Source organism: Protopterus annectens, chromosome 5.part0, assembly GCF_019279795.1.
Source record: "Protopterus annectens isolate FY-2018-M chromosome 5.part0, PAN1.0, whole genome shotgun sequence".
Lineage (NCBI taxonomy): Eukaryota > Metazoa > Chordata > Ceratodontiformes > Protopteridae > Protopterus > Protopterus annectens.
In genome coordinates, this window is record NC_056735.1 from 231,932,831 (window position 1) to 231,947,511 (window position 14,681).

Here is a 14,681-nt window from a genome sequence, read left to right on the forward strand (position 1 = left end):
ACATGTTCTACATTTTCTTTGGGAGTATTTTGTTCCTCCTGGGGCAATTCATTTCTGAGTATTTGTGTCTTTATGCCATCTTTATGACCTACTGCCTATGCAGGGAACATATGTGTGCTGTACAGCACCTGTAAAATCCAAAGGCTTTGGTATACAGATGTTGGGTTATCCTTGGCAGGAGATCCCTTCAGTGAAGAATACCTCAGTGAGGAGAAGGACGTCTACTGTTATGTTGAGATTTTACCCAACTGTACTATCCTTTGGAACCAGCACACCCGATCCATAAGGCTTGCCCTTCCCCTGATTCCTGCACTCATCAAATAATTTCACTTGTGGTGTATCCAGATCTTATTAGTATAAATGTTCCTCTTTTTCTGCCCAAAACCAGACCAGAGCCTAGCAACTTTCATCAGCATATACTTAGAGAAACCCATTCAACACCTCTGAATTCAGGGCCTGTGGTTCATGTAACAGAAGCACAGACATAACATTTTAAATTAAGTGATCACGTGGTGGTTGACAGTGTTCCAGTCAGAAATAATGTCACTGACGCTGTATATAATAACTAATACTGCAGTGATGTAGCAAATAAAAAAAAATGGGAGCAAGGTGCACATTACTACCCATTCTCCAACCAGGCCATGGCAATCTGAGAACTAACAGCAAAACTGAGCCTGAACTTCTCAGCAGTTTACATTTCCAGGTAGTAGAACATCTTAGCAGATTCCCTGGACAATATGTTATCCTCTTCCCCGAGGAAGAGGGACCTTCTTTGGTATTGTAATGCATTTGGATTGCTCAAATTAGATAACTTTGCTTGACAAGGCAATCACTACCTCTCAAACTTCTGTACCAGAATACTGCACTAGAGAGCATTAGCAACATGTCTTCAGTCAAGTGGAAGTGAGGACTCCTATTTACATTCTCACCATTTCCTTACCCAGACATGCTTTTCAAACCAAGCAAGAGAAGAACATTGCTTATACTCAGATTGGCCATGTCAGTTTTGGTTCCCCCAGGTGACACTTTTAGCAGTAGAAGAACCAGTGACTCTTCCTGTTTACAGCAGAGTTTGAGGACTACCCTTAGCATGAGGTGGATTCTGAACTGTCCCTCAACTAGTCTATCCCAGCTTCCTTTCTTCTTTCCAAAGCTAGGGAACACAGGTAGGAGAATTGCACACATCATGAAAAAGAACAATAGAACCTAAGATTTCAGACAGGTAGACCATTTGTTCATCAAATAGTAGTGAAATCCCATTGACTATACCAACTTCAGCAGCCCTTTTTAAAAAAATGTATTGTAGTAATTGCTTGTATCAGACTGTTAGCAACTCAGTGACTTTAAGGCTTATCACATTTCCTGCATTCTTTACCTTTCTGTTATGCACTAGAGGGAATAATGTGCCACACATTTTAAGCGGCATTAGGAGACTACTAGAAGAGAGAAAGCACATTTGTAATGATGGCAAACCAAGCACATGTATTTGCGTTGTTTTCTACAGAATGATTATTTATTTATTTATTTATTTTTTACAAAGGTTATACAACAATTTATGCTCCTGTTAGTGAAACTAGAATGTAGTGGAACGGTGTTATATTTGTGTATGTTTCATTTGTAGTCTCACAGCTTCATGATGCTTATAAGGTCTCTTTATGCTTTATAAGATCCTAGCTGTAAAAATCTTTTCTGCTCGTTTTAATGTCCATAAAAGATAAGATTAGTGCATTGTAGTTTTTTCAGAAAAACATAATCATTATTGTAATTACGTTCTCTAAAATCAGCAAGTGTGACTAATAAAATATCTGGAGAAGCACGTAAAAGACAAAAGTTTAGTGAGGGCGAAGATGTCTCCAAAAGAACCTGCCACATAAGATGTATCCAGTGAGAGACAAGTCACTGATGCCAAAGTAAAATTTGTTTTAAGGATCATATCATGCCAGTTTACTTCATAGTGTGGTTAAAGTTGTGTCGTAGAGATTAGGCCTGAGTGGATTGATGCAGTCACTTAGCCACATGAGTTAATGAGTGCTCCTGGCTAGCTTTAAAGAGACCGGTAAATAGTTGAATGGGTCATTGTGTCTTTGAACTTCATGTCTAGCAATTCAATGAGTTCATGTATGTTGCAATTTCAGGTAATAGCTACAGCCAAAGGTAAACTTGTTGCTAAATTGTTGATAGAGCTTTAGGTATAACGGAGCAGATAACTGTAGGGTAGCCGCTATTTTAGTTAAGTATGTCCCTTTCCCTTTGTTTAGCATTCATACTGTGAATTCTACAGCCATAGACCATGATAAGACCATCTAGATCAGGATTCTAGAATACTAATTTTTTCATGTATGTAGTTGGATAGAAACCCATACCTCAAGTTAAGTTCATCTTAAACTTCATAGCACTACAGATGTTAAGGTAAGTAATCTTCAGGACAGTCTTATTGACCTATTTGGGTTATTGGTGATGCAGTGAGCAGTCTACTGCATTGCAGTCTTTCCACGTCCTCAGCGGCTGGAAAACTTGAGATAGCCATAGAAAGACATGGCACAGGGTATTAATGATAAAATTTCAGTAGCAAGCAAGCAATAATGACCAACGGGGTGTTACTGTTTAAATAATGCATGTCCAAGGGGATTCTGAGGATCGACGCTGCATGCAGAGAGCCTCCACACTATTGGAAGGGTGTTATTTACACAGTGATACACACCATGCAGGGCATTATTGCTGTTAGAGAATAGGCTGTCTGTAAAATTGTTGTGTTTTACTTTTTTTTTATTAATATATCATCATTATTATTTTTATATATGTTTTTAATGTAAAAAGTTCTTGTTTCTAATATTTCAAACTTGTAATATATGTAAATGGTGTTGGAGTCAGTATTTTACATCCAAAAAATAAGATTTTCAAAAAATGTCTAGATATTTACTTCATTTTTTGATCCATTACTCATAAAATTTTTGGTTTGCTACCAAATCATTGATGATCGAAGTTGCTAAATATAAAATCGAGTTTTAGACTTTATTTCCTTCAGAAAATGTATACTAAAATAAATCTTTTTATTCTAGCAAATATTGAAACAGAAATGTTTAAAAATGTTTCCTATTTTTGAATCTTTTCCACCTTTTCTTTTAAGCTTTAACCAGATTTGTTGAGCTAAGAGGTTGAAAAGTATGCATAACTTTTAAACTGCTTTTGCTGCTGCTCTGTTTTCACTCACTCACATTCTCCCTTACACACACAAACACACACACTCATCTGCTTTCATGCACAGAAGCACACATACACTCACACACGCAGACAGAAGCTTAAATGCACAGAACACACACGTTTTACTTTTTTTAAAATTTTATTTTAATCCACCTGTGTGCATTGTACAAGAGTGGAGGGAGATGATTACCGGTGGATTATGTCCTGTGCAGGAAGGCCAGTCTGAGTGAAATTGGAGACTACAAAGTGGTGACAGGGTAAAGGATGGTTAGCCAGCATAGGATGGTGGTCTGTATGATGACGTTGGCAATCAAGAAAAAGAATAGGAGGAGAGTGAGGGCAGTACCGAAGATCAAATGCTAGCAGTTGAAAAAGGATAACTGTAAGGTGGAGTTCAGTTAAGAGTTAAGACAGGCATTGGGTGGCAGTGAAGAGCTATCATATAGCTGGGCAGCCACAGCAGATGTGGTAAGGGAAACCACTAGAAAGGTGCTTGGTGTGAAATCTGGACAGAGGAAGGAGGACAATGAAACCTGGTGGTGGAATGAGGAAGTACAGGAGAGTATACAGAGGAAGAGGTTGGTAAAGTGAGATTGTCAGAGAGATAAAGAAAGACAGAAGTTCAAGGAGATGAGGGCTACGGTGAAGAGAGAGTTGGCAAAGGCTAAGGATAAGGCATATGGTGAGTTGTATGAAAGGTTGGACACTAAGGAGGGAGAAAATTACCTATACTGATTGGCTAGACAGAGGGACCAAGCTGAGAAAGATGTGCAGCAGGTTAGGGTGATAAAGGATATTGAGGGAAATGTACTTACAACCAAGGAGAGTGTGTTGAACAGATGGAAAGAGTACTTTGAGGGGGCTGATGAATGAAGAGAATGAGAGTGAGAGACAGAGAGAGAGAGAGAGAAGGTTGGATGATGTGGGGATAGTGATTCAGGAAGTGCAATGGATTAGCAAAGAGGAAGTAAGGACAGCTATGACGAGGATGTAAAATGGAAAGGCTGTTGGTCCAGATGACATACCTGTGGAAGCATTGAGCTGTTTAAGAGAGATGGCAGTAGGGTTTTTGACCAAATTGTATAACAGAGTCTTGGAAAGTAAGAGGATGCCTGAGGAGTGGAGAAGAAGTGTATTGATGCCGGTTTTTAAGAATGAGTGATGTGTAGTGTTGTAGTAAATACAGAGGGACAGAATTGATGAGCAACAGCATGAAGTCATGAGGAAAGAGTAGTGGAAGCTAGGTTAAGAAGGGAGGTGATTATTAGTAAGCAGCAGTACAGTTTCATGCCAGGAAAGAGCACTACAGATGCAGTGTTTGCTCTGAGGGTGTTGATGGAGAAGTATAAAGAAGGTCAAAAGGAGTTGCATTGTGTCTTTGTGGACTTAGAGAAAGCATATGACAGGATGCCTAGAGAGGAGTTGTGGTATCATATGAGGACATCAGGAATGGCAGAGGAGTATATAAGAGTGATACAGGATATGTATGAGGTCAGTGTGACAGTGGTGAGGTCTGCGGTAGTAGTGACAGATGCATTCAAGGTGGAGATGGGATTACATCAAGAATCAGCCCTGAGCCCTTTCTCATTTGCAATGGTGATATACAGGTTGACAGATGAGATCATATGTTCATAGGTTCATACTAGGCTATCTGCCCTAGGGCATTTATAAGCCTAGCCAGAGTATGTTTGACTTTCGCCACCCATTTTAAATTAATTTTGCTATGCCCTTTTTCGAGGTTAGTATACTGTGCCTCTGTCTAACAGTGACACAGAAGTGATACCCAGGGTAAACCTATGATCTCCCATCCACTCATCAAGATTCCTCTTGAAGAGAGTCAATGAGGGACTCTGCCTAACCTGGACTGGGATTTTATTCCAGAGTGAAGGGAGCCTCTGGGTTATGAATCTGTCCCTCCAGCATGTCCTATTTATTTCAGTGCTGAGGTTCAAGTCTCTCGAGCGTGTAGCTCGATGGGATTTGGATTTTTTGAAGTGCAGCATGTCCCTTAATTCCGGGTTGGACATGGCTTTATACGTCAGGCACAGGTCGCCTCTGAGCAGGCGGTATGCCACTGAGTAGAGCTGGAGTTTCTTTAACCGGGCAGCATATGGCATCTGTTTGAGCCCTTTGATCCTCTTGGTGAGGTACTTTTGGGGTCTTTCCAGTTGCTGCAGGTGTTTGGTAAGGTACATCCCAAAAGGGGCATTGTACTCAATTATGGGCCTGATGAGGGATGAGTAAAGAGGCACGATGACCTCCCTAATCTAGATGTGAATCCCTTCATGATTAGGTGGGCTATATAAAATGTTTTTCTAACCACTTTGGCCACGTGGTTGTCAAATGAGAGATTGCTATCAACTTGGGTCCCCAGGTCCCTAATTACTTCTTCTGTACTTAATGGATTACCACCTATGTGGTAATTTGTGGGCGCTTTGTTTTTGCCAAAGGGGATGACTATACACTTTTTGGCGTTTAGCTTGAGGCCATGGCTCTGGCACCAGTTGTCTGTTTCTATGAGGCCCTTTTGGAGGATGCTTGTGTCGGCTGGAGAGTCGATTATGGCACCCAGTTTGCAGTCATCTGCGGACTTGGTCAGCCACAGTCCTTCTGTGTTGGCCTGTACCTCCGAGGAATATATACCGAACAAGAGAGGTCCCAGGACTGAGCCTTGTGGGACACCACTTGTAACTGGTTTGGAGTCTGACATGGCTCCAGCAATTCTAACCATGTGGGTTCTGTCCTTGAGCCAGTTTGCAACCCAACTAGTGACATAGGGGTTTATATTTAAGCTGGTGAGCTTATCTATAATGCCCGAGTGGGGTATTGTATCAAAGGCTTTTCCGAGGTCCAGGTAGGCTGTGTGGAACACCTTCCCTTCGTCAATGGCCTTGGTGACTGTTTCAAAGAAGTCGACCAGGTTTAAGAGGCAGGATCTGCCCTTAACAAAGCCGAACTGGGTAGGATCCCAGTGTCTGTATGTCCCCAATATCTTTATTTATGAGGTCCATGATGATCCTTTCCCTAGCTTTGCAGACCAAGCTAGTCAGGCTTATGGGGCGATAGTTTCCAGGGTCCATTGAGGCACCACCTTTGTGGAGAGGGACCACTGTTGCTGTACGCCACTCTTTGGGTACATATTCTGTAGTAAGGCTGAGATTGAACAGTAGTTTTATGTTTGGGTTTAGCTCTTCTTGGAGTTCATGTAAGATGCAGCCTGGGACACCGTCTGGTCCCATTGATGCTGTGTTTTTTGCTTTGGAAAGGGCGGCTCTTACCTGAGCATCTGAGATGTCAGGGGGGCAGCACTCTGCTGGGATAGATATTTGCCCTTTGGTGGGAGAAGTTTGCGCTGAACCTGTCAGCTAGGATGTTGGCAATGTCTGTGGGTTTGGTGTATTTTTTGTCATTTTGGACTATTTCTGAGCATATCTGGGAATTCCCACCCAGGTTCCTGACATAACTAAAGAAAGCCTTGTGATTATCCTTAGTGTCCTGTGCAATTTTTCTCTTGAAGCTGGCCTTAGACGATTTTATGAGTACCGTTAGTTTTTTGCTAATACTGATCAGCGATGCCTTCCCTTTTTGGGATTTTGCTCTATCATGTAGTAGCTTCCTCCTTCTATTGTATAGTTTGTTTATGGCTGGGGTCCACCAGACAGGACGTCTGCCTTTGGAGGATTGGGTCTTGGTTTTATTTGGGATTGCATGATCCAAGCATTCCTGAAGGTGTTCATAGAATGCATTTATAAAGGATTCTGCAGTCTGGGATGTATTTTCCATAGGCTTTGAAAGATTCCACCTCGGTTTTGAGGAGTGTGAAATTTGCTTTAGAGAAGTTTTTCACTGTGGTTTTCTGGGCAGGGGGTGGGGTCGGGATGTGAATATCCAGTGAGATCAGTTTATGGTCTGATCTTACCTGTGAGGGATACACTTCTGGTCTGGAGCATAGAGTCCCCATGTTGGTGATGATCAGGTCCAGTATGTTTTCCCCTCTTGTGGGAGTGGTAACAAGTTGTTCCATAGCATTTGAGTTTATGAATTCTAGGAACCTTTGGGCTAGGGTGTTGGAGCTAGAGTAATGCTCCCAGTCTATGTTTGGGTATTTGAAGTCGCCCAATATAATGGTGTTTGGAGAGACCTTCATATTTCCTAGTGTTCTCAGGAAGGCCGAGTGGGGTTCCTGGGTTTGGGGGGTGGTCTGTAGCAGGCTATAAACTGGAAGGCAGTTTTACCCACTGTTAGTTGCACATGGATAGTCTCTGATGCTTCGTGCTTTGCCACCAACCTGGAGGTGTGGGTTTCTTTGATGAATATCGATACTCCCCCACCTTTTGTGGTTCAATCCAAGTTTTGGGGCTGAAAAGCATGGTATGAGGTATAATCTGGTAGTGCTGGGGTGCTCTTGGGAGCCCTGAACCAGGTTTCTCTTACTGCACAGATATCGATGTTCTCCATGCTAAGGAGAGTTTCAAGTGAGTGCATCTTGAGGTTTAGACTTCTGGCTTTGAGTAGCATTACTCTTAGTTTCTTATCCCTTGTGATACCTATGGAGGTGGGTTTGTCTTTTGAGCCTTGCCTAAAAAAGGCACTATGGGGGTAGCAAGAGCCTTTGCCAATATCCGAAAGCCCAGGGGTGACAGGTGCAAGCCGTCCCTAGCGAATCATCGTGGCTTGTCGAGCATATCATCCCAGGCTGACAGGCATTGGATCCCCTTTGAATGACACCAGTACTTAAGCCAATTGTTGAAATTGATCATCTTGTCTTCATATTGTGGCATCATTCTTGGTGAGGGTAAGATGCTACTCAAGGTCAGGGTCATACCGGCCTGGGCTACATGCTCAGAGAGCTCCTCTGTCTCTTTTCATGTAGTCCAGGGAGGTACGTCTCAGGTCATTCACACCAGCATGGACAATGACTGAGTCATATTTGTACTTGTCTTGGAGTGACCTGAGTGCTTGTGTTGTGGCGGATCCTAGTGCCCGACAGGCTGCTCACCGTGACCTTCTCCTTGTTCAGCCTGGTGAGCGGGACGTCAGTGTGCCTGACGATAGAGTCACCTATTACAAGTGTATCAGGTGTGTTGTTTAGCCTTAAGGGCTGTGACTGTTCGGCCCACTGGCTTTGTGAGATGTGTTGCACGTGTTTTGTTTTGGGGTAGCGGTTGCTTGGGTGTCTGCTTTAGAGGTCTCTGCTGCTTAGGCAGATCTTTATTTAGAGCCTCCGAGTATGTTTTTGTGTGATTATGTGTTTGGTTTGCTGTCGTGGTAGGTCTATGTGAGACTTGTACTTGCCTTGGAGTGACCTGAGTGTGGTTTCCTTCTCCTCCTGACTGGTTATGCCAGTACTGAGTTGAGAGAGCTTAGCCTCCAGTTTGGCTATATGGTTGCATCTCTCACATGTGTTGGAATTTGTTGGGAGGAGGAGAGGGTTGTCTGTGTACATGAGGCAGTTGTAACATTGCCTCAGGATTCCCAGATTCACCAGCTGGACCGGAGAGGAGATTGACATCTGACCTTTGGACATGCTAGAATAATATTGGGAATTCCTTTATAATTGAAAACAAGGGCCAATGGGGAGTGAGGGTGTAGTGCTTTTAATTTTTAGTGCTGACTTATATAATTGCTTTAGTGAGCAAGTGCCAGGTAACTTAAGTGCAATGTATTAGAGGTAACTTAAATGCAAAAACGACAAACAGTAACTTTCTTTCAAGTGAAACAAGGAAATAAGTACAGTAAGCAATGCAGATATCACTAGGGATCCACAGAAGCGCTGAGAAGCCGCATTCTAGGTGGAATTAGCTTTCCAGGGAAATAACAAGCAAACAATCAACAAGCATACAAACAAAGCTAGATTCAGCAGGCCTGGATCTAGTCTATGCTACAGCAAACAAGGTGTACCAATTTCAGTAAGAAACAGTTCAAATATGCAGGCACTATAAACCTTTAACCAGAAATTCCCAGCTCAGAAGGGCAGAGTCCAGCCTCTCCTCCCACAAGAGTGCAGACCATGAACCTTCTTAATGTAAAATAACTGGCCTGAAGCCCAAGTGCATAAACCAGAACTAATACACTTTAGGAATAACAGACACTGAGCTCTCAATCAGCAGTTCCCAACTTAGAAGGATGAAAGCTACCTGTCCTGCCACCACAGTGCATGCCACAAACCTTCCTAATGTAAAACAACTGGTCTGAAGCCCAAGTGCATAATCCAAAAGACTTAGAATTATAGCTACACTTTAATCAAGTTACTACCAAGCAGTAATAAATACAATTGAATACTTTAAAGAATGCCTGGATTAGTGCTCAAGTTATACAAACAAAGCTAGTTGCAGCAGGCCTGGATCTAGTCTATGCTACAGCAAACAAGGTGTACCAATTTCAGTAAGAAGCAGTTCAGATATGCATGCACTATAAGCCTTTAACCAGAAATTCCCAGCTCATAAGGGCAGAGTCCAGCCTCTCCTCCCTCAAGAGTGCAGACCGCGAACCCTCTTAATGTAAAATAACTGGCCTGAAAGCCCAAGTGCTTAAACCAGAATTAATACACTTTTAGAATAACAGACACTGAGCCCTCAATCAGCAGTTCACAACTTAGAAGGATGTAAGCTACCTGTTCTGCCACTACAGTGCAGACCACAAACCCTCTCAATGTAAAACAACTGGTCTGAAGCCCAAGTGTTGAAACTAAAAGGCTTAGAATGAGTTACACCAAGCAGTAATAAATACAATTGAGTACTTTTAAGATGACGCAAAAGCAAAATAAAGTAGGGAGAAACACAAGTACAGTAAAAGCAGATTAATTTTTTTTTTTCAGAAAAGTAGCAAAAGCAGTAGTAAATACAATTCTCATGCAGTGCAAGCTGGCACACTTGAATATGTAGCAATATTAGTCCACACACAGTTTGAAAAAATGTAATTAAATTAAAAAGGACTAAAAGCAAGTGCAGAAAGGGTTAATTAGGTAGAATGCGGTAAAGAGATGGGCCTGGGGGAGTGTCTTAGATCAAATCTACAGTGGGGTGGGCACTGCAAAAGCCACCAAATTTAAACTACAACCAAGAACTGGGAGGGGGAGTGGGGAAAAACAGTTTCAACACAGATGTGAGGAATGTGCAAATTATAAAGCCAAAAAATATATACTGTGCTCTATATATATATATATATATATATATATATATATATATATATATATATATATATATATATATATATTAAACAGATATTTAAGCAAACAATTTAGCTCTATAATACAGAAAAATATACTCAGCTCTATATATTTGCAGATAGTTCTGTAAGGCTGTCTCTCAAACTAAGTATCCAGTTTGAATGCAGATTGTTAATTAGCAGGACACACAACACTAGCTCAGTTATATAGCTGCAGACAAGGCAGGAAATAAGGGGGTGGGGAAAAACAGTTTCAACACAGATGTGAGGAATGTGCAAATTATAAAGCCAAAAAATATATACTGTTCTCTCTCTCTCTATATATATATATATATATATATATATATATATATATATATATATATATATATATATATATATATATGTGTGTGTGTGTATGTATGTGTATATATATATATATATATGTATATATACAACAGATATCTAAGCAAACAATGTAGGTCTATAATACAGAATAATACAGAAAAATATACTCAGCTCTATATATTTGCAGATAGTTCCTCGTGGACCATGATGTTTGCAGATGACATTGTGATTTGTAGTGAGAGTAGGGAACAGGTTGAGGAGACCCTGGAGAGATGGAGATGTGCTCTAGAGAGGAGAGGAGAGGAACGAAGGTCAGCAGGACTAAGACATAATATGTGTGTGAATGAGAGGGAGGACAGAGGAATGGTGAGGATGCAGGGAATAGAGCTGGTGAAGGTGGATAAGTCTAAATACTTGGGATCAGCAGTTCAGAGTAATGGTGACTGTGGAAGAGAGTTGAAGAAAGTGCAGGCAGGGTGTAGTAGGTGGAGAAGTGTGTCAGGAGTGATTTGGTATAGACAGGTAGCAGTAAGAGTGAAAAGGAGGGTCTACAAAATGGTAGTGAGACCACCATGGGTTGGAGATGGTGGCACTGGCGAAAAGACAGGAGTCAGAGCTGGAGGTTGCAGAGTTAAAGATGTTAAGATTTGCATTGGGTGTGACTAGGACAGACAGAATTAGAAATGTTTATTAGAGGATCAGCTCAGGTTGAACGGTTTGGAGACCAAGCCAGAGAGGAGAGATTGTGTTGGTTTGGACATTTGCTAGATAAGAGGAAAGGAGAAAAGCTTAAGATAAGATTTATGAATGTGGTGAGAGAGGACATGCAGGAGGTTGGTGTGACAGAGAAAGATGCAGAGGACAAGAAGAAATGGAAACAGATGATCTGCTGTGGCGATCCCTATAACAGGAGCAGCCAAAAGAAATAGATGAATTTTCTTTTAATTTTACACTAGCTAAACAGCAAATGTGCTGCTTAGCGAGTGTAAAATAATGGCAATCATTAGCTTCCTTAGAGTCCGTGCTCCACATCAGCTTAATATGCTGCCATGAAGCACCGGACTTGTTTTTTTAGCAAGCATTACCTCTAAATTAGCACCCTGCTTAAGAACATTCATTCACAGTGGTGATTTACAGGACACACATTCTTTAAGCCCACTTAGCATTAAAAGCAGCCGAGTTATTATTAACGTTTTTTCTTTTTATAGAATCTCATTATTTTAGGACTTATTTTCATTACTTCATTACTTACTATTTTAAGTTATGTCGGCTTTGTATCACTGTTTTTAATGTGTTGACAGTCATGTGATCATGTTTTTTTGGAATCCTATTGGTGCTAAGATGTTATAAATGTGAGTGCATGGGGATTGTACTTCATGTTTAGAAGAAGTCACTTTTTGATGAAATTTCTTGATCTGAAGGACTGTGTAAATAAACTGAAGGTAAAATAATGGGTCTTAGGCATCCATACTTCATTTTGTGGTTATTGGTTTTATTTTAAGAAGTATTTTGCTCATAAATTAGTCTTACGGAAACAAACAAGATAAATCTTACTTGTACTCTGTCCCTTTTTTACAAATGTTTTATTCATTGATCTTTGTCATTATTTCAACCAGTTCACATACCTAGTCCAGTAACACTTTTCATACGCAACTCAGACCCAATGACAAAATGTAGCAATTTCTCTGTGTATATGTGAATGTGTGGGTGTCTATACAAGGTGTCTGTGTGGTAATGATATATGTATGTATATATATGTGTATATATATGTATATATATATATATATATATATATATATATACACACACACACACACACACACACACACACACACACACGTTAGCCATAGCTGCGAGTGAGTTGTACGGATGAACTATCATGGCAGGGCTATCTACCCGGCCAAGTAAACCTTGGTTCGAGATAATTTTCACTGTAGAAAGTGACACCCCGACCCCATGTACAAAATGGGAAAAAGGGGTTGAGGACGGATAAATGGATAAGTATGTGTTTATATATGTATGTGTATACATATATACAAACACAAGCAATAACTTAGAAAAAATGTATACAAATGTAAACTCATTTACAAAAAATAAAAACATATGCAATAAATGAAAATTTGTACATAACTTAGCATATATCTTGTAAAACTGTATATAGCGTTACACGTCAGTAAATAGTCAGTCTCTGTGATAAGCATAAGAAGAATACTGCAAAACTGTTCTGAGAGTAAAAGATAGGCATAGATTATGGAAGATCAAGGATAGGTTATAGACAGTGAAAAAGGGACTAAAGTCTTGGGAAGAATGGGTAAAAAGCAATGGTGATTGAAGTGGGACGAGAAAAAAGGGGAAGGTGATTGAGTTTAAAGACTAGAACCGCTGAAGCATTTACATGTGGTAGATGGAATAAGGTGAGAATGGAGAGCTTTTCTGAAATTGCCAGTAGTTGAAATATATCTGGTGTATCTCTTTGTTGCCTTGTAGTCATGTAGTAGTAGCAGTTCTTCAGAATCAGCAGCGTAGAAGATGTAACATGATCATTAGGAACTTGAGGGGAGTAGTTATTTAAAAGGAAGTGGGGATACAAGAGTGCTCCAGGAAATAACTGTGTCTGTGTAGGAATGTAAAGCACCACGGTGGACTAAGTCACAGAAGGAAAACTGCTGGGGGTTAAGTGGAAGGTATTGATCAAAGGCTGAACAAAATGGTGCTATGCATGATATCATATCAATAAGACTATGTACAGATACAACAGTTGCTAACAGTACTATATGCTGCACGATGCAACACATCTGCAAATGAGAAAGAATGCAGGTGAGGAGTAACTTCGTACATATCCATAATAAGTCAATTATTCATTTATGATGGCAGCATGTGAAGCCTTCTTTTATGAATCACATTTTGCAGTCAAGATGAGACTGGGAAGCTTGATGCAGGCAAATACTAAGCTACTCAGTGTGCATTTTAAACTTACCACTGTGTTTTTATGATGTCCGATATCCATGTGCAGTGCTGCTAAAGTGTGATACACATTCTAACTGAAAAGCTTCACATCTTTTCTATTTGCTACACTTCACAAGTTTTTAAATACAGTAAAAGAGGAGATAATATAAATTTCAAATTTAGGCAAAGTGCTGACATAGAAACTGATGCTTTACAATAACCATATTCTGTTGTATTTAAGAGAATTGTGAGATGTATTTACATCCCTGATAGTTTATCTCATAGTGGTTATATTAAGGAGTATTATGTATTTTTTCATTACAGTATTACTTTTTTCACAGCTATGCAATGCCAACTAAATCTTCAGAGGTAATGCTTTTACAAGAGCAAGGTACCAAGATGTATGTTGATGCAGTTCTAAAGACTCATGAACGTATTGTTCAGGTAAGGTGTACTTAAAATGTGAGCTGTTATAAACCAACAGCAGTATGTACAGTGAATTCTTGTTGCAGCTGACACAAGCTGTGGTAGTCATGGCAGACAAAATCAAAGTAATATATGTGTTGCTATAAACAATTCAGTTGTCTTTGCATTATCTGATGAGAGGCTGTCATGCAAGTTCTTTTCAAATTTTGTGGGTCCTGTATTGGAAGAATGCAGTACTTTTTTGTAAGACACATTTAGTTTTAAATAATGAATGTTGGCAGTTCCTGCATATAGATGCAAACAAGTAATTATATGCAGTTTACCTTTGTTCCAAAGTGTACTGCCTTTGGCCTTTTGTTCAGCTAGGCAGTCTGGGTATCTTTGGTATCAACTGAGAGAATAGGAGTGTTTGCTCAGCTATCCTTGTGACGTGAAATGACTATGTCTTGAGTGCCACACAGTGTAGACTGTGTGATAGCTGCAGCAAAATAGCTAGTTAGTGAGCTTTTAGGCCTGTTTTGCAATGTATAACACTGTAGTTTGAACTTGGCCTGTGGATACATGAAACATTGTCATGGCATTGCTAGCTGTGTCCAAGCAAGAAGCTCTCCAGC

General features: G+C 40.4%; 1 protein-coding gene across 1 annotated transcript in view; it reads left to right on the forward strand.

Moving 5' to 3' along the window:
- The window catches only part of MRPL48 (mitochondrial ribosomal protein L48), a 469,376-nt gene that overhangs the window by 298,256 nt on the left and 156,439 nt on the right, over window positions 1–14,681 (forward strand). Inside the window, exon 6 of the mRNA XM_044072213.1 lies at window positions 13,983–14,085. Within this exon, the coding sequence (XP_043928148.1) occupies window positions 13,983–14,085 (103 nt within the window). The remainder of the gene's footprint in view (window positions 1–13,982; window positions 14,086–14,681) is intronic.